General features: G+C 41.6%; 1 protein-coding gene across 1 annotated transcript in view; it reads right to left on the minus strand.

Moving 5' to 3' along the window:
* Positions 1 to 25,565, minus strand: part of LOC127460921 (cell adhesion molecule DSCAM) — a 104,854-nt gene that overhangs the window by 46,314 nt on the left and 32,975 nt on the right. Inside the window, exons 10-14 of the mRNA XM_051767993.1 lie at positions 12,044 to 12,197; positions 5,639 to 5,756; positions 4,693 to 4,856; positions 2,028 to 2,126; positions 1,282 to 1,470 (exon numbers count right to left, since the gene is read on the minus strand). Of these exons, the coding sequence (XP_051623953.1) occupies positions 1,282 to 1,470; positions 2,028 to 2,126; positions 4,693 to 4,856; positions 5,639 to 5,756; positions 12,044 to 12,197 (724 nt within the window). The remainder of the gene's footprint in view (positions 1 to 1,281; positions 1,471 to 2,027; positions 2,127 to 4,692; positions 4,857 to 5,638; positions 5,757 to 12,043; positions 12,198 to 25,565) is intronic.

Consider the following 25,565-nt stretch of genomic DNA (forward strand, 5'->3'; position numbering starts at 1 on the left):
TGTAATTCCTGCCATGTGTTAAGAACTACTTCAAATTGTCCCTGTTAACAGCTTAGGATAGAGATGCTTCTGGAGCTTTAATATGAAGGAAAGTGGTCTCAGCCTTCTAAATCACATGGTACCTGTTCAGTCCATAACTGTTACACAGGTAAGTTTTCAGACATTTATATAAAATCCCAGACAAACTCAAAAGATTGGGAGATCTGCTTTCTCATGAACCAATGATCTTAAAGATCTTTTCCAATCTAAACAATTCTGTGATTCAGATGTTATCTGAAGCATGTTTAAATTTTACATCTCGTGCAAAAAGAAACATCTAATGAAAATAAAAAACCCTCAAATTCTACTTCTCCAAGTGTCCCTTTGCTTTAAGGTCAGCAGATGATTCTCCCTGACCACGACAATCTCAGGACATTTGCAGCTAAGTTTCAGTCTCCTCTGAGCTTCAGCAAGTCCTGCCACTCACACCCACCCTGCAACAGCACTGGTGTGATGGAGAGCATGGAGAAGGGCTGACATTCCTACCAAAATAAACTATTTTTACTGTGAAACTGCTACCAAGAGAGAGTGTTTCTTACAACTGGCGAAGAGACTCAAGAGGAGGTGACCTTCAGAGCATTATGCAAAACTACTGCACTATCTTGTGTTAAAGTGTCCCTTTAAGTGGGTCTGTAGCCAAATTTGCTTGTAGTTCTGACACATATTTCCAGTGTGGAACTTCCCTCGGCAACCAGGACCAAGAGACCCAGTGCTGAGCTAAATAAGAATTTCACAGATTTTGGTTGTTTTGCCTTGCAGAACTTGATGTAAACTTTTCCTTTATTTTTGACACTGATCCTGCTCAAAGGATGCTATTTGCATGGTTCCTGCAATACCAGCTTGGAGGAGAAGTAAAACATTGGCCCCGTTTCCTCTATACATAAATTTATTCCCTGTCTTCTTTCAACATCCAAATAACCCCCTGAACTTCTATAAGAAGAGAAGAAACAATTTCTTCATGGCAATAAAGCAGTTGGAATTGCTATATCTCGTGGCAGGGGAGACACTCTCTGACTAAATATCACCCAACCCATCTTAGAAAAAAATTACTGGAGAAATAAGGATAGAACGTCAGGGCTTAAAGCCCTGCAGGGACAGCCTCTTCTCTCACAGCATGGACACAACTGGAAATGCTTCCAAAGCCAGAAATATTAAATATCCAAGCCTGTCTTCTCATCAAACCAAGACTTGCAGCAGGAAGCCAGAGCTTTAGGGAAGCAAAAGGGATGGAAATCCATGTACCTTTTCCAAGTGTCTTGGCCTCGATGATCTCACTGATGCGTCCCGGCCCCACCCCGTTCTGGGCAGTCAGAGTGAACTTGTACCAAGTGCCACATTTCAGTGTTTCCAGCCTGTAGGATCTCTCACTGGGGCTAATGGGAAAACTGCCCCACTGCTCACTGTTATCTTCAGAGTACTGCAAAATATAACCTGGAGGAAAAGCACAGATGGCGGCGATGAGCTGGACACGAACCACAGATTCTTCAGGTAATCAATCCCACGAGTCATTTTAAAGATCTAATAAAACTGGGAAAGTCCCATTTGCAGGAAGACATAAAGCTCCCCCCTGACTAAAAGATAGGCAATGCATTTTTCCCCATCCTTATAACAGCTTAAATACCATTTTTGTGATCGCTTCAAAGGGAAAAGAAAGGGATAGATATTTCTAAGCACCCTTCAATCAGCAACAACCAGATGATGAACCTGGACCCTCGGAAATGAGTGGTTGGAGATTACATGCCTGGAAAATCAGATAGAGTAACTGTCATAACAGCTGAAAGAAAGTGATTAAATGTGTGAATAAACCACCACAAAGACAAACTGCAATTTACTGAAAGCTGTTATCACGGTGATAGAGCACATTAAGGGTTGACAGCAATACAGATTGCTTTGTTTTTCTGGGTTTTTTAGCCATTCATAATTATATACTAATCCTATCAACATATGAGAATTTAGTAAGAAGTAGCAATTAACCTGAATTATATTACCTCGGATAGAACTGCCACCGTTGTCTCCAGGTATCCAGGAAAGAGTGATAGAGGAAGATGTAGTTTTGGATACAGTGAGTCTTGGCTGGTCTGGTGGAACTAGATGGGAAAATAGTTAAAAATAGAAAATGCAATCAAATGATTAGACGTGATCTTAATCACTTCTCACAGTCATTTATCAAATAAGTGTTTTGAGTTGCAAAAAAAGCAAATGATTTATGTCAAAGTGTCTGTTTAGCTGACACCCTTGGTTTAAACAAGAGCAGACAAGCTCTCATTTTTTACATTTAATTTTCTACACAATTTTGTCTTTCAATTCCTAACCTTTGTTCTTCTCTGATTTTTTTTCGTATCTGTCCTGTCAGACTTAAATAACATATGAGCTACCCAGCCATTCATTTTCATTATTTTTCATATCTGTTTTAGGAGGAAGCTGAAATTTTAGTGGCAGGAAACAGATGTGAAGTTGCAAATGATGCCACACTTGTACCTGTATTTGCATGCCATTATGGCAAAAAATAAAAAGAGAAGGGTGTATAATGAATTTCTGCCACTCAAGTAGGCAGCATAGTTAGATCTGTGATTGGAGGCAGATCCATAACCTCTTCCACAGTACTGAGGTTATTGGTATAAAGAAGACACAGTTTTATCAGCAAAGGCTGGAAACACTTCAGTTCTGCTGCTCTCTATAAACATTATACCTGTGTTTCATCTGTGGGATATAAGAACCAGGTTCTTATGTGTGGTTCTCAGGACCAGCTCCTGACTGAACACAGGCATAAGACAGAAGTCTCATCTCCCATCTTCCTTCAGAGAAAACTCACTTCCACACAGGTTGGATGAGAAATTGAGTAACCTGGTCTAGGGGAAGGTGTCCCTGCCCACGGCAGGGGGGCTGGAACTGGGTGATCTTTAAGGTAACTTGCAACCTAAACCATTCCATGATTCTATGAAACTCCAGCATGAAAGGGCAGAGAAAGAGCCATGCCACATCCCAGTAAGTTGCCCAGGATAAGAAAAACTGGAACTGGTAAATAGGACAGGGAATTGAGACTGGAAATGGGACTATAAACTGTGACAGTTTAGGCTCAGGCTAAGTAATCCCAAACTGTAATCCCAAACTGCACCAGTGTAGAGTGGCTGGGTTTCGGGAGCTCAGGGACAGGGAGTGGCAAAGCAACCAGCTTTCTTTTCACCTTGACAACTCTGTCATGTGCCAATATGATCATACACTAGTTATGGTCTGGGGAGGTCATCTTAGACTTCTGCCTGAATCTTTAGCTGGCCCTGTTGCAGAGATGAGGTAACCAGAACCATGGCACAAAAGCAGTGAGACCATGGAGGATGATGTTTGAAAAGAATGGCAGGTGAAACTTTAAAGAGCTGGGAGAAAATTTATTGGAGCCCTGGAGGGTCAACATTTGCTAACACATCACTCAGGTGTCTTCTGAACACGTGTGACTAGAGACCTCCAAGCTCCTCAGAAACACAGACAAAATGGAGCTTTGCTGCCTTAAGAACAAGAAGTGAGGCATGGACAGTGTCCATCAAGGAGAAGGATGAAGAACTGGGATGGAAAGCCAGGGAGCTCATGCTCAAGTCAGCAGATTGCAAAATAATTTGAATGCTGATATAAATCAGAGGCTGCTGGTTTGCAGCTGTGGACTAGTTCAGAGAGTAGTTCATTTTGCTGCCCTCACAGGGCCCAACAGTGCTGAAGAAAACCAAAGAGACAGTTTATACTCTGAAGGAAAATTCTCTGTGTGAGATGGATTTGTTCTGTTATTCTGACTGACTTGGCTGACTCCATGGAGAGAGACTGCACACACTGCACTGGGAAAGATTTATTGTAAAGCCTTCCATCTCAGCTTCACCCTATCTACAAAAAATGGTGGTCCCACATATTAAATGCCACTCTTTCTCTGTCCCTCAGGGAAATAATATTGACTTGCTTTTAGTTACTGCAGTTCAACAACAGCAAAGATATACAATTACAGAAGCACTTAATGAAATATAAATATAAGACTTCCATTTGACAGTGTTTTCTCTGCCTCCTTCCCATTGTGGTCATGCTTTTATATGGATCAACACCATCATGGACACACTTCAGGCATTTCAACATGCACACAAAAAGAAGCTGGTGATATGCATTAGTTGAAGGTGTACTGATGTTTCATTTTAAATGCTTCCTCATATCCACCATCAATAAAATTCTGCTCCTCCATAATGAAGTTTCTGTCCAAGGTCTCAGTACAGGGGCAAATTTCTGTTGAGAGCTCTTCAGAAGCTGAAGTAAAGGCCTTCAGGTTTTTCTGAATTTTGTAATATTTCAGTGATATATGTAATTTTTGTAAGGAGAAGGTATAATCTGTTACTTTCTGAGCAAAAAACTAGGAGATAACACTCAGTTGTCAATCCTACAAAAACTCACAAAGAGACTTAACTGCAAGCGTGTGAATTTTTCCACCAAAAGCACCTCTTGCTAGATCATAAAATGTTTATGGCTGAGTCAGACTGACCTGCATAATATTTTATTTATTAATTTAGAAGAATTAGATAGGCATTAACACACATTCACATTAATATTTTACCCACACTTTGCATTACCAACACGTAGCAGTCAATAGTCGCGGTAACAATTACGAGGTGGATCAAACAGCCTTACCTTGTACCTGCAAATTCAAAATGATTTCATCTGATCCCCAGTTGTTACTGGCCACACAGCTGTAGTACCCAGAGTCTTCTGCTTTCACAGTCCGGATGACAAAGCTCCCGTTGCTGAAGATGCTCCTTCGCCCATCAATCATCACTAGACTGGGTGTCCCGTTACTACCTCACAGGAAACAAAGTGCATACATTAAAGAAGTTACAATCAAAATTAGTCAGAATTGGATTTTTTTTGAGGCAACTAAGAATGGGAAGAAAGAAAAAGGGCAGGGGGGGAGTTGGTGCGTTCTCTTTAATGAGAGTAAAGGATATTTTCTGTTGGGAAACACTCGCTGTTTGCTTTAAAAATTCACATTATCTGGCCCAAATTTGAGTGAAAATGGAAACTCACTCCTTCCTTAACCACATGTTGTTTCATAGAAGTGCCAAAATAAGAGTAAATCAGCTCCTGGCTGCAAAGTTCATCCTTTATAAAATAATAGCTATTTGTATCAATGCCCACGATGGTTTCACAGCACTGCAGTATCACTGCTTACACCGTGCCTGGATGAAAATTGTTGTCCAGGTGTGCCTCTCAGTGACTCTGTCAAACTGTGAAACCAGAGCTGAAAAGAGAATAATGAAAAATGAAATCTGGGCAAGACATACTGACACACCTCAGCAGGGATCAGTGTATCGGGCATTTTGCTTTCTCAGAATAAAACCATCCTGTCTGCCTGAAGGTAAAACAAAACAGACTCCAAGGTTTTACATTTTGAATGTTTTCCTTTACCCTTTCTTCGTTATTCTTCTACTTTTGACACCTTGTAATCACCACAGCCAATTAGTTCAAGGGATTTCTAAACTCCTCATCTACTGTGACCACGTCTAAGTGCCCACATCAAAACCTTCAGGATTTTAAGGAAATGGGCTTTATCAGAGCTATACATTTAGTTGCTGGTTACCTATCCTTCATCCATTTGACTGTTGGAGCTGGGTCCCCCACAGCTTTGCAAGGGAGAACAATGTCCTTCATCCAGGGAGTCGTCACCGTGCCGCTGAAGGTCAAAATCCTGGCAGGAGCTGGGGGGGAGAGAGAGAGAGAGCAAGAAAGACTGGAGTGAGGTGTCCATTCATACAGCCCTTAGAAGGGAAATACAGACACTCAGAGTTAAAGGTGGAAAAGCAAACTAATCTGTTTCAAGTGTTGCTTTTAGGAAACTAATTCATTTTAACTCATAATATTGTCTATTTATTCAAGCACAAATATCAGCTTCAGTATTTGGAAGGAAAGTAACTGAAAGACAGATAAGGGACAGAATGGAATAGTCTTTGTAGAGAAAAAAAGCAAATCCAGTTGTTTGTCATCTTTACTGACTTTTATATATTTCATAGCAGAAATTACAGATGAAAATTATATCCAATGGATGCTTCTCTCCAAACTCTCAGCAAGAAGTGTCCACAACAGACAGGTGTCTTACAGAAGCTAAATTATTGACACATAACTGCTACAACAGTTTTGTTATAAAGCAAAGTAAACCTTCAAGCAGGTACAGGTTAATACGTTGCAGAGTCTACCTGAAGTCCACAAATATGAACAAACTCTTCAGTCAGTTTAATTTGTGTCAGCTCTCAGATCACCAAAATATATCAAGAAAAGTATCAGTCCTGTAGTTTTAATTTATAACACAGAAGAACACTGAGGTTGTGTTAGAGGTTCATTTATTACTTAAGAATGATCCTTGATAGAAATAGATTTGCTGTTGGCCTCTAAATATACATTTTAAAGGCACATACTGACTACAGATAGACAAAATACTGTATTTTTAGGCTTGATCTACTTCAGCCATGCACACTGATCAGAATTTATACTTAATAATCCATTTTGCACCAATTAGAAAAACATGAAAATGAGACCCAGCTTCAAATATAACTGGGATGGTTAATCTTGAAGAAAAAAAAAATCATGCATAAAAGAACAGGCCTTGAAAAATTAAGCAAAATTACTTGAGTAGGCTGCAATGGGACTTGAGATATTCTTCATAAAAAGAATATCTCAATAAAAGATTTCATAGATTATATGATTAGTTTGGGCTGTATTGCCTGTGCTCTCTTCTCACACTGTTGAAGATCAAGCTTCTAGAGAGATTTTTCTCTGGTCAGAATTTTGACTGAAAACTAAAGTAGCTGTTTAAAAATTTAGGTAACAGACAAAGTGGTAATGGGACAACATTATTTTCTGAAGAGCCAAGCATGGATATGTCCTGTCCTGGCTCAACAGCAGCTGAAGATACCTGGCTCCCTCCTTCCAGAAACTCTGATAATTAACCCTGGAAGGAAAGTGCTGCCCTGGAAAAGTTAAACACCAAAGTGACTCAAAGACACTGGTCAGTCATTAAAGCCTCATGAATCTGCCTGGTTTTCCACCAGGGCATTCCTAAGACTACGTCCCCTAGGAAAGATTTACAGAGGCCTGTACTGCCATAAGCCATGGGCTCATCAACCAAAGGAACTCACACAGAAAAATGCTCAGTGCACTCAGAGACACACACAGTGAAATCCTGACTCTGCTCAAGTGTTAAAAGGCTCAACTGTCTCAGTGGTGCCTGGTTCTTGTGGCAGGAGGTGCTCACACCATCTTTAAAAAGCAGCAGGAGATGTTGTCAGCTCTGACTATCTACAAAACACATCTGGAACCTCTGGACTGCTTGAATTCCCCATTCCATGCAAAATTCCTCTGTAAAGTCAAGCCTGAAAACTCATTTAAAATTAACTATTAATTATTTCCTCCCTGGCCTTCCCACCTCCTCAGTGTTTCTTGAAATATCCAGCTATTTCCAACTGCTGCCAGTTCCTGTGGGACACAGTATGTGGAATACAGGGATCCTGCTGAAGCCTTCAGCACAACATGGCACCACTGGTGGCAAACTGTCTGTGTTATCCCTTTGCTTTTGATAGTTCTTTCAAAGTGAATTCTTCCTTTAAGTCAAAGGTTGGACATTACAAATTGAAAGTGCAACAATGATGTTGTAGCTCCTGGCTTTCAACATCCTGGTTTTGCTGTGATGGGTGGAAATAACATAAAGCTCAAAGAAGATTAAGTGGTAAAATGACAGGTCATAACCCAGAAGTGCTGATTTCAAATGCACAGTGCACTATTCCTGTGAAAGTATCCACAGGTTTCTACAGATTATCTTATTCCTTTCATGCACTGAGTGCTTTTATAAGAGATCATGGTAATTTTCAAGTCCAATTTTCTTTATAGCTTGACTTCTAATAATGTCCCAAGATTGCTAAAAGGTACACAAAGAAAACTAGAAATGAAATAAATGCCAAGTGAAATCCATCTAAAAGCAACGGGTTTGAAACTCCAACAGGCATTCATGAGGTAAAAATGCCTGGAATCTCACAGACCTCTCCCTTTTGAGCAAAGGGAGTTTTAGGAAGCACGTGAGCAATTCAGCTGCAGAGTTTAAGGGTTTGCCTCTGTTGTCAAAGCCACCCACATGCCTACAGACTTCTCTCCAGCCTTTAATTTGATGGCATGGCACTGGATTGGGGCTGTGTCTGTCCTTATTTTTTGCAAATTACCCAATCATTAACTGAAGAGAAAGAGGTGCCTTCACAGAACAGTGCACTCCCTTATGCTAATAAGGTTTTCTGCAGGTTTGTTTGTTTAAATTACAAATCCTATAACCTACATTTACTGTCATAGAAATAGAAATGGGCAGGAATTCTTTGCAAGAGGCTGTAACACAGTTTTTTGGGTGTTTTGTCTTTTTTTTTTTTTTTTATCCAGAGGACACAACTGCATTTTAAAGGCAAACTGAACAACAGCTATGACAACCTGTTCCATCCCTTGAAGTGTTCAGGGCCAGGTTGGATGGGGCTTGGAGCAACCTGGGATAGTGGAAGTTTCTCCTCTCAGGGGAGCAGGAATGAGATGATCTTTAAGGTCCCTTCCAACCTAAACATTCCATGGTTTTATGGTTGTGATATCCTGTGGATTCCAGTCTGAAGAACCATTAAAGGAACAGACCACTGAGGTGTGCTATTATCATGTGAGCCCCGTATGTTTTTTAAAAACATTAAACAAACAAATCAGCATAGACTAAGGGGGAAATCTGTTCAAAATTTATGCTCAAGTAGTCTAAAAGAAGAGGGAAAACTCAACACTGAAGTCAGAGAGTTCTCCCCAGAGGATCAGATTGCCATGGGTCTAGATCGGTTATCATCATGTGGCCAGCAAATGTCATTCTCCATCAGTCATGGCCAGTAAATAAGAGGAACAAGGTGCATGCAAGGTTTTATATCTTTTGAATATATTTGATAGGCTCAACCCACGTCTTTCAAGTCAACAATGAAGTGTAATTTGAGGGGCAGGGGCAGAGCTTTACTTCCAGACTGAACTTTCATTGCCGTGATTATTTTCTGTTTGTTGGGTTTTTTCTTTATTATTTCTGTCAGTTAATTACAGAGAATAACAATCTGTTCTGAGAAATGAAGGCACTAAAGAAAGAAAGAAATGTTAACTTGAATTAAGCTTTCATTTAAATTGGACTATCCATTTCACATCAAACCCCTATCTAGACATTCTCATTGTTCTCAAAGGAGTTCTTAAAGGGGTTATAATTAAGTTGACATAATTCAATTCAGAGTTAACTCTCATTAGCTGTCAGGATGGTATCATTACTTGGACAGTTACTGTGCAGTAAGAGGAGCAAAAAAAGAAGCAAACAACTTCAAAACAAAGGCCCACAGGATGTTTTAGCATTGGGAACTCGTGGCAAAATCAGGCTATAACTGCTTCTAACCCTGTGATGTGCTGTTTGCTTCAGACAAACTGGGGGGTTAGAAAGGTCTTGGAGACTATTAGCTCTGCCCATCCTTCTTCACTGTGCATCCACTGCCCTTGTCACTGATCAGCACTTCCTCCCAGCTCTCTAAAAAGCCCTGTGATGCATTCACAAAGGAAGTCTTGCACATGATACAATAATTTCTAACCCAGCTGCATCCAAAGTTCATAAAATTGCTATCTGCTAGTATTCCTAGTGCCCATCAAAGCCTCCACAAATGGATTATTCACCACTTTTTCCGTCCTAAGTGCATGTAAGAGGCTTTTCCTGAGCATCATCTAATGCAGACTTTATATTGGAGTACCACTGCAAGCTCTAAGGTTGACTGGATGCATTCTACTGTCCTTTGAAATAAAGTCTTGTTCAGACTGACCTGTCTATATTGAAGTAATTAATTATTTTTCTTTAAAGTCATGTTGTCTTTTCATAGAAGTTATTTTTAAGTTCACTTATTTGTCATCATGGATTATGTTACATAAGCTTCAGAGGAGCAGAATTAATTCTGGTAAGCTGGATCAGTTTAAGTACATGTGGGTCAAGTTGCAACTTCTCAATTTTTTGGCAGAGAGCAGCTGCATCCTGCAATTCCTCACGAGTAGGGGTTAAGAATCTTGGCACCTGCAGGGTCTGCACTGATCTGTGTTCACCTTTGAACACCTCTCTCTTTCTTTAAATGCACAGGGAATGGAAAGAGAGAAATTCTTGTGCATTTTGTGCAGGGTTTGCCTGCAGCCTCAGCCTATTAGTATTGCACCATTTTGATGGTTGATTGGTTTTATTTTTATTTTTATTCAAGCATCTATTTTTACACATATTTTTATTTCCTTTTTTTTTAAAATTTCATCACCACACATCCATTCCACACAAGTGACACCTGGACTAAAAAGAGGAGCACACTGAGACCTTTACCCTGTTTCCCTAAGAGGTTTATTCAAAATATTCCTTCACTGATGTCCTTTATTACCCCTCATCCCTCTTCTAAGATCTCAACTCTGGTCATACTGATGTTCACAGTGCAGTGTGCAGTTATCCTACAAGTAAGTCAGCAGTGGAAAAGCTCCAGATTTTTCAGATCCTTTGGACTTTTCATGGCCTTTCAGACACACTTCCAGTCATTCCACTAACACTGTGTAGCTACTAAGAGAAAGAATTGTCTGAAAGGCTGTACAAAAAGCGCCAAAAAGAAGGTGACTCTCCTTAATTGATGGAAAAAACCCCTACAAAAATCCCAGAGCCTTCTCTTCTCCAGGCTGAACAATCCCAGCTCTCCCAGCCTTTCCTCCCAGCAGAGCTGCTCCAGCCCTGGGATCCTCTTGGTGCCTCCTCTGGACTCTCTCCAGCAGCTCCATGTCCTCGCTGTGCTGTTCCCCAGGGCTGGAGAAGCTCTGCAGGTGGGGTCTCAGCTGAGGGGGTAGAGGGGCAGAATCCCCCCCTCACTTGCTGCCCACAGTGCTTGGGATGCAGCCCAGGATAAAGCTCAGATAGTTAATCTACCACCATCAAACTGGTGATCTCCCACTCAGACTGGCAGGAATGCAAGATTTCCCACGGTGAGGTTGCTTGCTCTTCCATGCAGAAAGTGCCTTCATGTTGGTGGCACAAGGCTGAAATTCTGCAAAGCTTTTTTCTAGAAAATATCTCTCCTCATAACGCACTAGACACTTTCTTTAACATTTCTACATCATTAGACACATGAGTGAAGAATTAGCAGGCATGTAAAACTGCAAAGTCAATTAAATTTTTGCAGCTTTTGGGGTCTGTGCATTACTCTGCTCATAATGGCACAGGCTGTGATGTACCAAGTTGAGTGGGGAAAAGACATCAGTCTGAATACCTCACACAGAGAATAAATATGATGGGACTCTTCTCACTTTCCTGTCTATTTTCAAAGCTAAGGTACTATAATATTGCAGGCATCACTTCTCACAGAACAGGGAAGGCAGAATTCATAGGCCCAAGCACTACCTTTTAATAGAACAACCAGTTCAGCTGGAAATAAATATGCAAGATTTGAGGCACATTATCCCTTCATCACATCTGAAATAGAAGCAGCAAACTTCAAAGCTAATGCAAGTAGAGAACAATTGTTCAGAGTTCAGATATGTTAATCAAACCATTTTATACAGAAGATGGTACTTGTGGAGTACACAGGAGATATAACTAAGGAAAGGAATGATAAAGAAGTTACCTTGTACAGCAAGAGAAAGAAACATACTCAGAGGGGGAGAGATATCATGTAGCCCACAAAAGAAGATAAAAATTGCTCCAAAAAAAGCAACACGCTTCCTTCTAAGGAAGGTAGGACGAGTTACCCCCCCCCAGAGGAGCACGTCACCCTCTCTGCTGACTCCAGCAAAAGCTGAGAGTTGTCACTTTGGGAGAGAGAACCGAAGTTCGCTGCTGACAAATCCCGCCCTCGGTGAGCGGTGAGGCGCGGAGAGGCCACGTGCCAATTATGACAGTAATTAGCACTGCAAAGCCCTGCCTGGCTCCGGGCAGGGCTGTCACTGTTACCTTTGGCCAGCGGCTCCACCGTGATGATCTCGCTGCTGTTGCCTCTGCCCGCGGCCGTCACCGCCACCACCCAGACGCTGTACTGCCGATTCCGGCTCAGGTTGGGGATTCTGTAGGAAAATGAGTCGGGAGAGGCTTCAAACTCGCTGATTACCTGTGGTGGGAGAGACAAATGTTTCCAGACTAAAATAAACAGCGTTTGGACAATGCCCGCTAAGCTGAGTGCTACAAAGGCTGTTACTTCAGGGTTCTCCTGAATATCAGTGGCTGCAAACAGATGGCAGACGGCGATAAACTGAGCAGGCACAGTAACTTGTTGCAATCCATTTATATTCAGTGAATTTGGGCCTATGTCTTGTTTACAGATTGCTTGTATTCAGATTGGGACTTTTATGTGCCTGTTTATTTTTACAGGGTTGGATAAACAATTGAAGGGAACACATTTGACTGAATTTTACCATCAATAGTTCTGACAAAGCAGAACTGCAGCTTCTGATTTGCATCTACACAAAACTTTCCCAACAGAGGATTCAGTCCTGCATCTGCTGTGAAATCTGGAGTTTACTAGTTGAGATATGTCTACTAGAAGCTTTGGTGTTCCTTATTCTTGGCTTTGGTGGCTTATTCCTTCAGCAGTGGGGCGAACCAAGAAATAAAAACCGTGTTCTGTAACAGACTGTTCAAACTCCCCCCACATGTCTAGTTTTGTACAGTCACAGAATTACTTCCATTCAAAGGCTCCCAGCTGAAGGTCATCTCAGCCAGTTAGCTGCATTAGCAGGGAAGGACAAGTGCTGGAAGAAATGCCAGTTCAGTCTATTGTCACACTGTCACTCAAGTGCCTCGGCCGCGGGGCTGCGGCGAAGCGGAGCAGCTGCTCTGCAGTACCTGCTCGTCTGTGAGAGGCTCTGCAGCCTCCTTGGAGCAACCTGTGCAAGGAAAAGCCTGGAGAAACATATAGATTCCTGCAGGGAATGTGGCTTTGTGCACCTCATCACATCCCTCCACAGGAAGCTTGGTGGAGGAGAAGGCAAACCTCAACGCTGCTCAGTACAGCCACTTTTATTTCTGATACGGGCTTTGTGATGCTGGTACGTAAAAATAGAGGGGAAATGAAGCATTAGAATGAATAATACTCACTTCCCTGTGCAATGCTGAGCATGGTAACAGCTAACTATCACCCGGCTAAAAATAATTAGAACGTTAATGACGTAGAAAAGAAGATTTTACGAGGAATCAGCATTAAAAATAGTGCATCGCTGTAATCTAAACTTGGTTCAGACTGACAGAAAGTGTGCAAGGAATCTCTTTGATATACAAATAATCTGCTTGTGGTAAAGGCCAATTCCATCTGATTAGCATTTCAAAAGGCACATTGACCTGAAAATATTGGAATATGTAGTCCTTCAAAGTGAATTCCAAATAAACAGGGGATGTTTCTGAGGTATCATTAAACACCTCTCCAGTGTGAATTGGTAGAGTTTCAGCTACTGAATGGGTCACTGCACTTCTCTGTTCTTGAGCTGGCATCTCCTACAGCCAGGGGAAGAGGGGAGTTCATCTCATCTCATCTCATCTCATCTGACTTGGGAAATCTAGACTGAAGACATCTGTACCTGAGCCAGACCCCCTTCAGAGACCACGCAAAGGCTTCTACAAGAACACATTCTGTTTATTCCATGGTTACTAACTTTTCTGGGAAGACTGGTTTTCTCCTGTTAAGTTACCCAGGCTCAGCACAAGCCCAGATGGGGACCTTGCCTTATTTTCTAGCTCATCTCATTGCTCCTTTCCTTGTCAAAATGCCAAGTCAGCTTGTCCCATTTAACAGGCATTTGCCTGGGTTCCCACTTCTGATATGAAGAGGTCAGTGCAGCCAGACACTCCTATTATTATGTGAAATACTGCAGCAGGTTTTGAGAACCACCTGTCTTGACATTTATACAGGAATATTGGACAAATGCCCGTAGCTTGACAGGCTGGATCTTTGTGAGGTCGTACATAAAAATTAATGTATTGATCATGGCACAGGAGGCTGAATTTTAATATTCATGAGGCAGCATTTCCTAGGGTTAATTTGAAAGTCAAGCAGGCCAGGCTGTCTCTGGCACTTGGGCTCCACTCATTAATGCAGTTATGTGGCACAGGTTACTTCTAAACCACCTATGGATGCAGCATTTAGGAACAGCTGAACATCACAGAATTCCTCTTTGCTCACTTTCATTCCAGCAAACATCAGACCAGTTAAATTTACACTGGTTTCCCCATGATTCCTGTGCCTTATGAAAGGGACATATGGCTGTCTTTGGAAGCCACTCCTAATGCAGCCAATCTCCTGCTTGAAATGCCTCACTGCCCTGCTCCCCTCTGCCGTGGCAAAATTGTCTCAAAACAGAGGAGCTCTCTCTCCCTGAAACTCCAAAGATGGAAGAATCACAGATTTAGCTTTTAAATGCCTTGTCTTCAATTCCTTTCTTTCACCCACAGAGAACCAGCATCAGTCACACATTTGCATCTATAGCTATTCCAAACGTAAAAGCAATTATTCTCAGAATTAATTTATTAATTGAACCTGGTAAATGTAGCTTCACTAAATAAATGATTCTCATTTTCTTAAAACAAACTGCTATAGCAGAAGAGTTTAGTTTCTAACTGGTTAACATACATCTTCTGTTTCCTCAGCTCACATTCCCTTTTAAACACTTGGGGATGCACCAGTGACAAAGAATCGATTTTCCTTTAAACTTTTGCCTGTCATTTCAATTAGACTAACATGCCAGAGACTTTGATTACACAAGGAGAAAAAAGGCAGCTTTGTCAGCAGAGGGAAGATTAAACAATTGAAATAAGAAATATTTTAAAGGAATGTCACCTTGTCACTTACTGGTCTGTGCATGTGCCAGTATAAAACATGTGCTGCAGTTCTGTCTCAGGAGCAGTAACATGCTTGCTCAAGGGATTTTTTTCTCCTAACCACTATTTTTCTTCAGCTTATAGATGATGGGTTAATTTTTTTTCCGTCTTTTAGCTCACTGTCCAGAAAGGACAGGCAGAGATCAATCTCTAAAAAGCCAGCAAGGGCTGTGAAGAATGAAATGAAATGAAATCCAAGTCCTCTATCAGGATGCAGTCAATCTACTTCTCAAAACAGGCAATGGCAAGATATGCTGAGGAACAGCCACTGCAGGGAACATCAATTTCCTCTGATGCAACTTCAGCTCTGCTGGTGTTCATTCCTTCACACACTTTGAAGCAGGATGCCATCTTCTGGCATTTCTGACTCCTTTAAAGCACAATTAAATAGGTAATGTGCATAGATTCTGATGCCTCTGGCTTTTATTTTTGATTGCTTCTTTTATTTGTTGCTTTGTTTGTTGTGGGTTTTTTTTGACCCAGCCTTGGATAAAGGTTGCTTTAGAAAAAATTAAAGAAATATTTCTAACACTTTCCAAGTAATCTCTGTTTCCCAAACAGAGAATTAAGACATATATATACAACCTAGAGTAGCAAGTGTGTTTTCACTGTTAATTTAGGTAGAAAATATGGCCATAGCATCATGTAAAGGACCCTGAGAGTTCACCCAAGTCTCTGTTTCTTCTTTAAACCAGGTTCAACTGTATCTGCTCCATTTCAAAAAGATGTTTTTCCAACCTGATTTTGAAGACTTACAATAAAAAGAGATTTTGCAACTCCCTAGGCTGCACAACCTATCCCATTGCTTAATCTTATGGTTAGAAATCTTTTCTTGTAATCTAGCTCAAGTTTCCTGCTGCATTTTAAGCCCATAGCTTCTTTTCCAGGCTCTTAGGAACATGGGGAATAGATAATTACCTTGATCTTTGCACTAGCCTTTAATCTACATGAAGTTTTATCATTCCTTTCCCCACCAGCACCCTTATCTTTTTACAACTAAATAACCCTGATGCTTTCAACATTGTCCAGAAATCACATTTTCTCCAGCAGCTCCTCCAAGAATATCTGCTGTTATCCTTCAGGCTCTCGAACGATGGTCCATAGCTTTCTCAAACAGTTTCCAAACCTGTATTCAACAATTCCAGGGGTTCTCGTTTGGCTTTTCACAACAGGATCATAAAGGCAGCTGATGTTCATCTTGGGATGCACAATAACCTCAAAACCCTCTTCTGAAGAACCAAGCCAATTGCTCTCTACCCAGTACTTCTGTAGCTGATTATTCATACTACCCATTTTCTTGCTAAATTTTATCTCACTTTTTGCAGATCAATTTCCCAGTTCATCAAGATCTGTCTGAATTCTAGTTGTGTCTCCTGTGTACATGCAATCCCTCTCAGCCTTATATCTCCTGCAAATTTAATAGGCAGCCTCTCTATTTCATTAGCCAGGTCACTAATGGAACCACTGCACAAAAGTGGACTCAGGAGAGATACTTGTGTCTCTCCCTCCTGCCCACAACAACAAACCACTGGTTTTGCAGGCTCCCACAGAGCAGCAATCAGTTTTATGTCTGGCCTGAGTTGAATCAGGGAAATGCTGTTTGCATAGCTGGGTTTCTCTCAACAAACATCAGTCCTCTGGGCTTATCTCCGCTGCTACATGGGAGACAGCCAGGCAGTGTGGTGTGCACTCCATCCCAATGCTCCACAAGGCTTTCAAACTTGGTCTCTAGCTCAGTTTTGTACTGCTTTAAATAGCTCTTTTCAAAACAAATCTGCTTTAGCAGTGTGCACTGACACTGGTCACCATCACATCCTCTTGGGGCCTGGTGCTGCTCCTCAGCCCTTGTTTAATCAGTAGTGCAGATGAGGCCTATGATAAGCACTGAGTCTCATCAGTAATTAAAGTAAGTTTTTAGTTCTGTGTGGTCAAAACACAAAGATCTCCATCTTTTTGAACACCGTCACAGAACTGTCTACCCTGCTCTACCTCAGGCCTTTGTTGTTCCTGGAAATCCCAGAATCCCAAAATCATCATGGCTGGAAGAGACCTTCAAGATCATCCACCCCACCTGTCACTCCAGCACCACCATAATCACCCCTAAAACACAACCCCAAGGGCCACATCCCGGTGCCTCTGGAACACTTCCAGAGACAGTGACTCCACCACCTCCCTGGGCAACTTATTCCAAGGCCTGACTACCCTTGCGGTGAAATTTTTTTTTCTAGTCTCCTCTGGTGCAACTTGAGGCCATTTCCTCTCATCCTTTCCCTTGGGACATGCCAGAAGAGCCCAATCCCCCCTCCCTGCCCCCTCCTGTCAGGGAGTTGCAGAGAGCAATGAGGTCCCCCCTGAGCCTCCTCCAGATAAACCCCCCCAGCTCCCTCAGCTGCTCCTCACAGGACATGTTTTCCAGGCCCTTCCCCAGATCCATTCCCTTCTCTGGACTCGCTCCACCACCTCAATGTCCTTTTGGAAGTGAGGGACACAGTACTTGAGGTGTGGAGCACTGCCGTGTTTTATTTTAAAAACGATGTTTTAGAGTCTCCTGGACTCACAAGTTGTCCAGTAACGTGGGATATAACCAGTTGTTTCTACCTGGAAGCAAACTGGGGTAATACAAAATCAATACATTTCTCTATTTATAGAGAATGAACTTCAACTTCTGCATCCCTGAACAGAGCAGACAGACCACTCATTTGCCCTCTCAGTGAACTCCCTGAAGATGTGAAACTCTGCCTGAGGTTGTGAGTTGTACTTTTCTTGAGGACTGCTGGCTTTTGCCTTGCTTCCTTTCACACATGACCAGGCTGTCAGAGCTGCAAATAACCACCAATCCTGGACCACAATCTCCAGTAAGACTCTTGGCTGCCACTTTGGTCACACAAAGGTTTCTGTTCAGGCTCATGTTTTGAAACACGGCATCTTCTTCCCTGTGAGGGTGGTGAGGCCCTGGCACAGGTTGCCCAGAGAGGTTGTGGATGCCTCATCTTTAGATGTGTTTAAGGCCAGGTTGGACTGAGCTTTGAGGAACCTGGGCTAGTGGAAGGTGTCCCTGCCCATGGCAGGGGGTTGGAACTGGATGATCTTTAAGGTCCCTTCCAACCCAAACTATTCTGTGATTCCAGGATCTGCTTTTCACTCAGCATTATTGAAGGCAACTGCTGGAAGCAGAAGCTGTGCACAAAGTAGAATGCAGCTGCCATATAACATTTTATCTTTTTTTTTTTTTTATTTCCTTAAATATGGGACTGAAATGTTAGAAAGTGTAAGATGGGAATTTTGGAAACAACAGAAGTAACTCCCTGCCTTCCCATTTCCAAGAATTACACCTGGAAGACAACCCACTGCCTAGACTTCCACGTGGTCAAGGAGTCTGTTGTGTGGAAGCCACCAAGATACACCCCCTGCCTGACCCTTTGGAGAAACACACAGAGAGTCCATCAGCCTCCTGAAGCTGGTGAAGGGTCTAGAAAATGTCTTATGAGAAGCTGAGGGAGCTGGGGGGGGGGGGTTATCTGGAGAAGAGGAGGCTCAGGGGGCACCTCATTGCTCTCTGCAACTCCCTGACAGGAGGGGCCAGGGAGGGAGGTCGAGCTCTTCTGACATGTCTCAAGTGAAAGGACAAGAGGAAATTTTGCCAGGGAGGTTCAGATGAGATATTACAAGGAGGGAGTTTTATGAAAAAATCAATATCGAATTTGTTTTTCAGTAGGGCTTTACAAGGAGACCTTTTAAAAATGGTATAGAAACAGCACATCATCAGAGTCAATTTATACTCTGTCACATCTCTCCTGAGGTCTGCTCCCTGACAAAAACAAGATAGGCAAAAAATGTAAAGTTGACAAAGCAATTAAAATAATGAATGTGCTATGTTTGCGAGCTGGCACCGAAGCTGTGAAATAACTATGAAAAAAGCTAAGTATAGTACATGTGGTATATTAAAAAAGACACATTTTAAGTACCATCCAAAATAAGGTTTTAAAATAACCCCCAAATTATACTCTATTTCTATGCTAAATAAAGAACAAGAATTAATAAACATAAATATCTTCGTGCTGTAAAAAGTACTATATAGATACAGTGATAAATACTGCTTGTAATATACAAATCAATGAACATATATTTTAAATTCATCCTTACAGGTTCTGCTGACTCTAAATAAGCTTCTCTTCAGCAGTAACTTTATCTACTTGGCCAACTTCTGTCAGCTCCTTCTCCACTTTTTCAGAGACTTTCAGCATCCTTTCAATCACTGAAGCTTCCACAGTATGCAAATAACAAATCATTTGTGGCTTATAATTTCTTTAACTCTATTTTCCATGCCTTTTATTCAAGTGTTTAATCTGGGGAGGAACTGAGGGTCAGAAAATGCAATGCAAACCAAAAGTTTGATTTTGGACAGATCCTATGCAAAATCAAGACAAAACTTGTGTCTGTCTGAAGGAATTGTGTGGAAAATACCTGGATGCTGGGAGTTTATACCAGCTAATCTTTAAAGATTTAGTTAAATACAATTGTATATTATATATATATACATATCTAGTTTAAGTTGCATGTCATCAGGTTTGAGATGATGACATATACTTTCTCTGAGTAAACAAAGAGGAGGGAAGCTTTTGGAAGGAGGTTCATCCAGCTTCTCCCAGACCTCCAGCTTCTTTCCTGTAATGAAAGGAAAGCCTTGATGACCCCAGAATAAGCATAGGTGTCTCTATTTGAGGTGTCTGAGGTCAGATGAATAAATCCCACCTTGAGCCTTAAAATTACAGAGAGAGAGAGCAGAGATGACTATTTTCTTCCACAGGGCAACCCCCTGAGTCTCCTGTATATGCCTTTGACAAGATGTCAGTAACAAATTGCAAAAGAACACTCTCCATGTGTTTTCTGGAACATTCTGCCATTAGGGAATGTATTCAAGTCATACAGGACTTAATAAAAAACCAAGATATTTGGCCTAAGTGTTTTCCACTGGCACCTTTTGAAAACTCTGTGACCAGAATTGGGAAGCTTCAGTCTGTACATCTGTGGGAGAGATGAAGAAACCCTGGAGAAGGAATGTGATTGATGCCACTTCTACTGGACAGAGAAAAACCCACTGTAATACACCCTCACTAGGAATCATTCCTATAGTTTTTCCCTCAATATGATGCTCTACAGATTGACAGTAAAAGATGCACTGAGATGTGAGAAACAGATTAATATTTTAGTCACTGCTGCTGCTGGTTATTCTATCAAAGGGCTGAGCAGACACAATGTCCATGGGAATGTTTCTTTTTGTGCAGACATCATATGCCTGGGTTTTAATCTGACAGCCAGTTAAATCATGTCATTTTCTTTTCCTCTTAGTGGGTTTAAACCAAAGCAAAAAAATGAAACAAATATAGAAATCTAACAGGCTTAAAAATATGTTTCTCACAGAAAAATGAGCAAACCAAAAAGATCAGTATATGCCCCAGATAGTCCCAGATGTTGGTCAGCTCCCAATGTCAATTATGTTTCCAAGTAAATTAACTTGAGCTTTGGACAAATATAAGATTATTTCCTTCTTCTCCATCATTACTTTGCACCTCTTTATCTACTGCATATTCCAAACCCAACTGTTTCACAGAAATATTTCCAAGCCAACATGAATCCTTGCTGGGCTTTCAGCTTTTGGATCTTTCTAAATCCTTTGGAAAAGTCCAGAATTGTAAAGTTTTCAAAGATTCCTTCCAACACAGATACCAGGGGCTGACTGTAGGGTTTGTGCTATGAGATACATTTTATTCATCACCCCTATTTCAGCATTTGGGGTGTGCTCTGTGTTCTGGTTCATCATCCAGCTGATCCAACTGATGCTTTTATCATGGCAGCATCATCTGGGATCTTTGCAGGAACATTCTCACTCCATTCATTTGGTTCAACAGCATCTTGCCCTGGAATTTCTTCTCCTTCCAGACCTGGTCATTTGGGACCTCAGTCCAGGTGGGTTTAAGGGACAAATCATATCTCTTAGCAGAATCTCCCAACTAGTAACAGTTTGATGGGCTAACATTTCAAAACTACTGTCAGATTAAAGAGCAGAGAATAAACTGGTTCTTCTGATCGGAAATATCAGGGTTTTAAATATCTGCCTGTATGTTTTGCAAGCTTCTTGCCATATTTGCCAGTCTTTGGGTACTTGTGCTGAAAATAGAGGTTAAGAGCTGAGAAAATATAGACCAGTTACATCATTTGAGTGTCAACCAACAGTATGACACCATTCCATCAGAAATACACATGTTAAAATCTATTTTGACTTGTTGATTAGCAAAGTGTTGTCATTATGGTTGTCGTTGCTCTTGGAGTTTTGTTGGGGGTGATCTGCTGGTTGGTCATTCACTAACAGGAGCAAACATATTAAACAGGCTTATCCTGCTGTTTCTAACAAAGCAGGTCATTAATTTGTGCATCAGTCTAATGATTTCTCCAAAAAAATGTCTGGGAATGAATGGAAAGGAGTTGTGTAAGCACAACTGAACTATAAAAAGATAATAAATGGAGACCATTCTCCTTCTTGTTGGTTTTCCTTTCCAGGACACTGTCAGTTGGTTCTTGTCTTTCTTCCACTCATGTGGAACTCACTTAAGATGTGAAATAAGATGACCTCACTACCACTCTCTGATTTCCTGATAATGAAAGCTAAAAGCAGATCTTGTTTGGGCAACTGTGCACAGAAGGAGTTCAGATGTGAAAGACAAACAGTCCTGCCAACGGCCTAAAATGTCATACGAGTTTTATTGGAGCCTTTTTCCCTCTCTGACTTAGGAGACATCTTGGTGCCAATCTAATACATTTCTTCTCAGAGAGTTGCACATTAGTTCTACCACTGTCTGGTTTCAGTTGTTGCAAACATATTTCGGGACAACTTTTCCAGTTTTAAACTTCCATAAAATAATAGAATTGAGGTTGGAAGGTTCCTCTGGAGGTCACCTAGTCCAACCTCCTTCTCAAAACAAGTTTAATTGCATCAAGTTGCTCAGGGGTATGTCTAGTGAAGCCTTGAAGAATTCCATGCATGGAAATCCCACAGTCCCCCTGGGCTCCAGTTCCAATATTTGACCATGATCTCATGATTTTTATTTTTCCCAGATGATCAGAGTTTCCCATGTCAAAACTTTTCCCACTCTTCAAGAAGAGCTTGGTTCCATCTTCTCTGTATCACCTGACGAAGAAGTTGTAGATGGCAATAAAGTCTCTCCTGACCCTTCTTTTCTTAGGGCTGACAGCCCATCCTTGTACATAAGCACTTTCTCAGCCCTTCCTGCACCAGGAAATCCTGTTTCTTAACCTTCATTCTCCTGCCTCCAGGACACTCCATGCTTCTCTAGGAGTTGCTTTTTCCCTGTTCCAAGATCAAAGTTTCCGAGGCTGGCCAACCACTGCACACTGTGTGTCACAGTGACCTTCTACAGACTCTTTCTGCCACCTAAATTTTATTTAGTCTAATCCCACTGCTTTGTCCTTAAGCAGTGGACTGACCTGAATGCAACAAGAGCTTGGCAGTGCTTGGTTTTTTACCAGAAAACACTTAAATCTCATTTTTTACTGCTCTTTCAAGAGCCCTGCCAAGACACATCTACAACCCGAGGCAGCAGGTGCTGGAGCAGCTTCCCACACAACCAGGTAGGAATTGAACCACTCTGACTTCTGTGCTGGGATTTGAACTGTGTTCCATGTCTGTGGCACCACAGGGAAAATCCCACTGTCAGGATGGAGGAGCAGCCAACAGCACAGCCTGGTCCTTCCCTGAGGTTCTTCCCTGAGTGCCGTGAGGATCCTGCTGGGAATGGGCACACCTAGATGGAATCTGGCCAACATGGGACCAACAGGTGGTCTTGAGAAGCCAGATGCTATAAGAAGGTGGGCATGGATGTGGGAGGCAGTGGGGAGAAGAACTGCAGGAGTGTGGGCTATGAGTTAGCAAAAAGGATAATTATTTTAACTTAAATTCTGTGTTTGTTTGTTTGCTTGTTTGGGTTTTTGTTTGTTTCTTATATTTGAAGAATGAAGGACCTATAAAGTATTTCTGCATTTTTCCTACATTTTCAGAAAAAAAAAAAAAAAAGGAAGTTTTGCCTAATTATGCCTATAGAGCACTGTAGGTAAAACAATTAAAGAGTGTGACATTGGATCTTTGCTTGCCCTTTGTCTTGGCTAAAGAGCAGACTGCAGTGGAGAATCTCTCTTATTTTTTCCACACATTAATCATATTTGTGGTTTGAAACATCCCAGACAAATACTGTCCTTTTGACTCAAAATATTTAAAGAGGAAATTATATTTAAAGAGGAAGTGCCCGTGTTCTACGCAGGGGCAGCAGAAGTTTTAACAGCTTCTGCCCTTGCAAAGCAAACTGAACAGTGCAAGAGATAGCAAGTCTTCACTTTATAATATACCAGGGTTGTGCTTGTAATAAAAATATGCACAATATGACCAACAGAGTTAATTAGTTTTCCTGTTGGTGACTTAAACACCAAAAAAACAGTGTTCTTGTGTAAAGGAGTCTTGTTAACCTGTCTAAAATGTACTGCATTGACTTGTTCCCAGCAAAGACCTACTGCTTGCAAAATACAATCTTCAAAGAATGCAGCCTTCCCCTTTCCTCTTTCTCCTCACTGATGCTTGAAAACTGAGTTTGCCTTTCTACTTAAATAGCAGACTCTTAGCAAAGTTATTTTGCAGCCAGGGCTGTGACTGATGGAAAAGGTCTGCTGATGAAGTTTTTATGGCTCTATACCTGCAGCTACAGCACCTGCTACTTATGGTGGCAGAAGAGATGTTAAAGACAGAGAGGTCTTTTATTTATTCTCCTCCTCACCCTAATTTAAGACCTCTTCCTCTGTCAACTGTGTGTGTCTGCCAACAATGAATCAAACAAGAACTTCCTTGGGATGTAGAAAGTGTATCTGCACAGCAGTGTTTGCATTTGAGCATCTCTGCAGCAGGTTTGTTTCACCGCAGAGCAGCTCTGAATAAAACAGCTCTTTATTTCCCAGTCCTTTCAAGAATGAAGGATAACAGAGCATTTTGTTAGAAATAAAGCTGGGTGTGTGTGTCCTATATTAAATATGTCCTGAGGTCTTGCATTTATTTAAATATACCCAATGTGGCTTCTGGAAACTGAGCCCTCAGTGTGATCCCTGCCTCACTCACCACACAGGACTGATACAGAAGATCTTCTTTGTAAGCCACAGTTCATGCCACACCTCCAAATGCCTTTGCCTTGGGCTAAGGTACAAGGTATAAAGTGTACATTGATACCCCTGCATCATGCCACAATGAACACCACAAAAATATGGCAGTAAAATTCATACAGGCCAAGAACAGTTAAAAAAAATGTAATTACTCTTGTTGTCCATCACTGAAGTGCTCCAAAAGGTAACTATGCAATAAGCAGCTTTGTATGTGAGAAACTGCATATCAGAGAAAAGTATTTTTAGCTGAGGATGTTTATTTTGCTGGTGATGTAAACGCAGGAAAAAAATGTTGGTAGCAAAGCCCCAGGAAGAAACACTGCAGCTTTGTGCATGGGAAGTAACTGGAGAGGGCCACCAGCACCACCTGGTGTTCTCTCCAACCCCCCACAGAAGAGCTTGGTCCCCACTCACACCAGTCCTCTAAACTCGGACCTGTTTAACCCACTGAGTGCCACAGAAATGTAGGAACCGTGTTGGGAAAATCTCCAGCTAATTTACATTCAAAAGGCATGCTAAAGGTAGCTGGGGTTGCAGGGCTACAGTCATGGAAGCAACAGAGTCAGGAGTCCCGAGGCACAAATCATGAAACCACAGGATGGTTTGGATTGGAAGGGACCTTAATGGTCATCCAGTTCCACCCCCTGCCATGGGCAGGGACACCTTCCACTAGACCTGAGCAACCACAAGTTGCTCCAGGCCCCGTCCAACCTGGCCTTGGGCACTTGCAGGGATGGGGAGTCCACAACTTCTCTGGGCAAATGAAGCAAAGACTCCAACGCTTAGCTTGGGATGTGGATAATAAATCCTGCATCAGTTTAAGCACAGCCATCAATGGACATGTCTGTTTTAGCCCCTCTTCCCCTGAGTACCTGCAGAGTTAGTTCAGTTGCTGGAAGAGTGGGTTGGGTGAGGCTGTGCCTGCCCACAGGGTCCTGTTCAGACACACCCTCAGGCCTTCCTCTCTCTCAGCCAGCTCTGAAAACAAGACTGAGACACTTCTAAAAATCTCTGGAACAATATTTTCCTTCTCTATTAAACTAAGATTGCATCATGCAACTTGCAGTGCTACCTTTGATGGGACATCCTGCTTAAGAACTGTATCCAAACCTTGGTAAACCTAAATCCAAACTTCAGATATAAAAAAAATAAGTACTTTTTTCAATGTACATGAAAATAAATATGCATGGCTATTTACAAAGAGCAACTGGCCCTTTTGCTTAAAGATAATTGGATTTCTTTGTGACTCAGAGAAGGAGAAAGATAACCTGATATTCACTTCAAATTTCCTCTTGTCACTTCCTCAGGAAGTAGAGCTAGAGTGGGCCAATACTCCAGCCATAAATAAGCTTATTCACAAGCAAATATGTTTGTTTATAAGTCATTATGTTCC

The sequence above is a fragment of the Manacus candei genome, unplaced genomic scaffold (assembly GCF_025592945.1).
Source record: "Manacus candei isolate 608988 ecotype Guabito, Panama unplaced genomic scaffold, ASM2559294v1 h1tg000091l, whole genome shotgun sequence".
In the NCBI taxonomy this organism is placed as follows: domain Eukaryota; kingdom Metazoa; phylum Chordata; class Aves; order Passeriformes; family Pipridae; genus Manacus; species Manacus candei.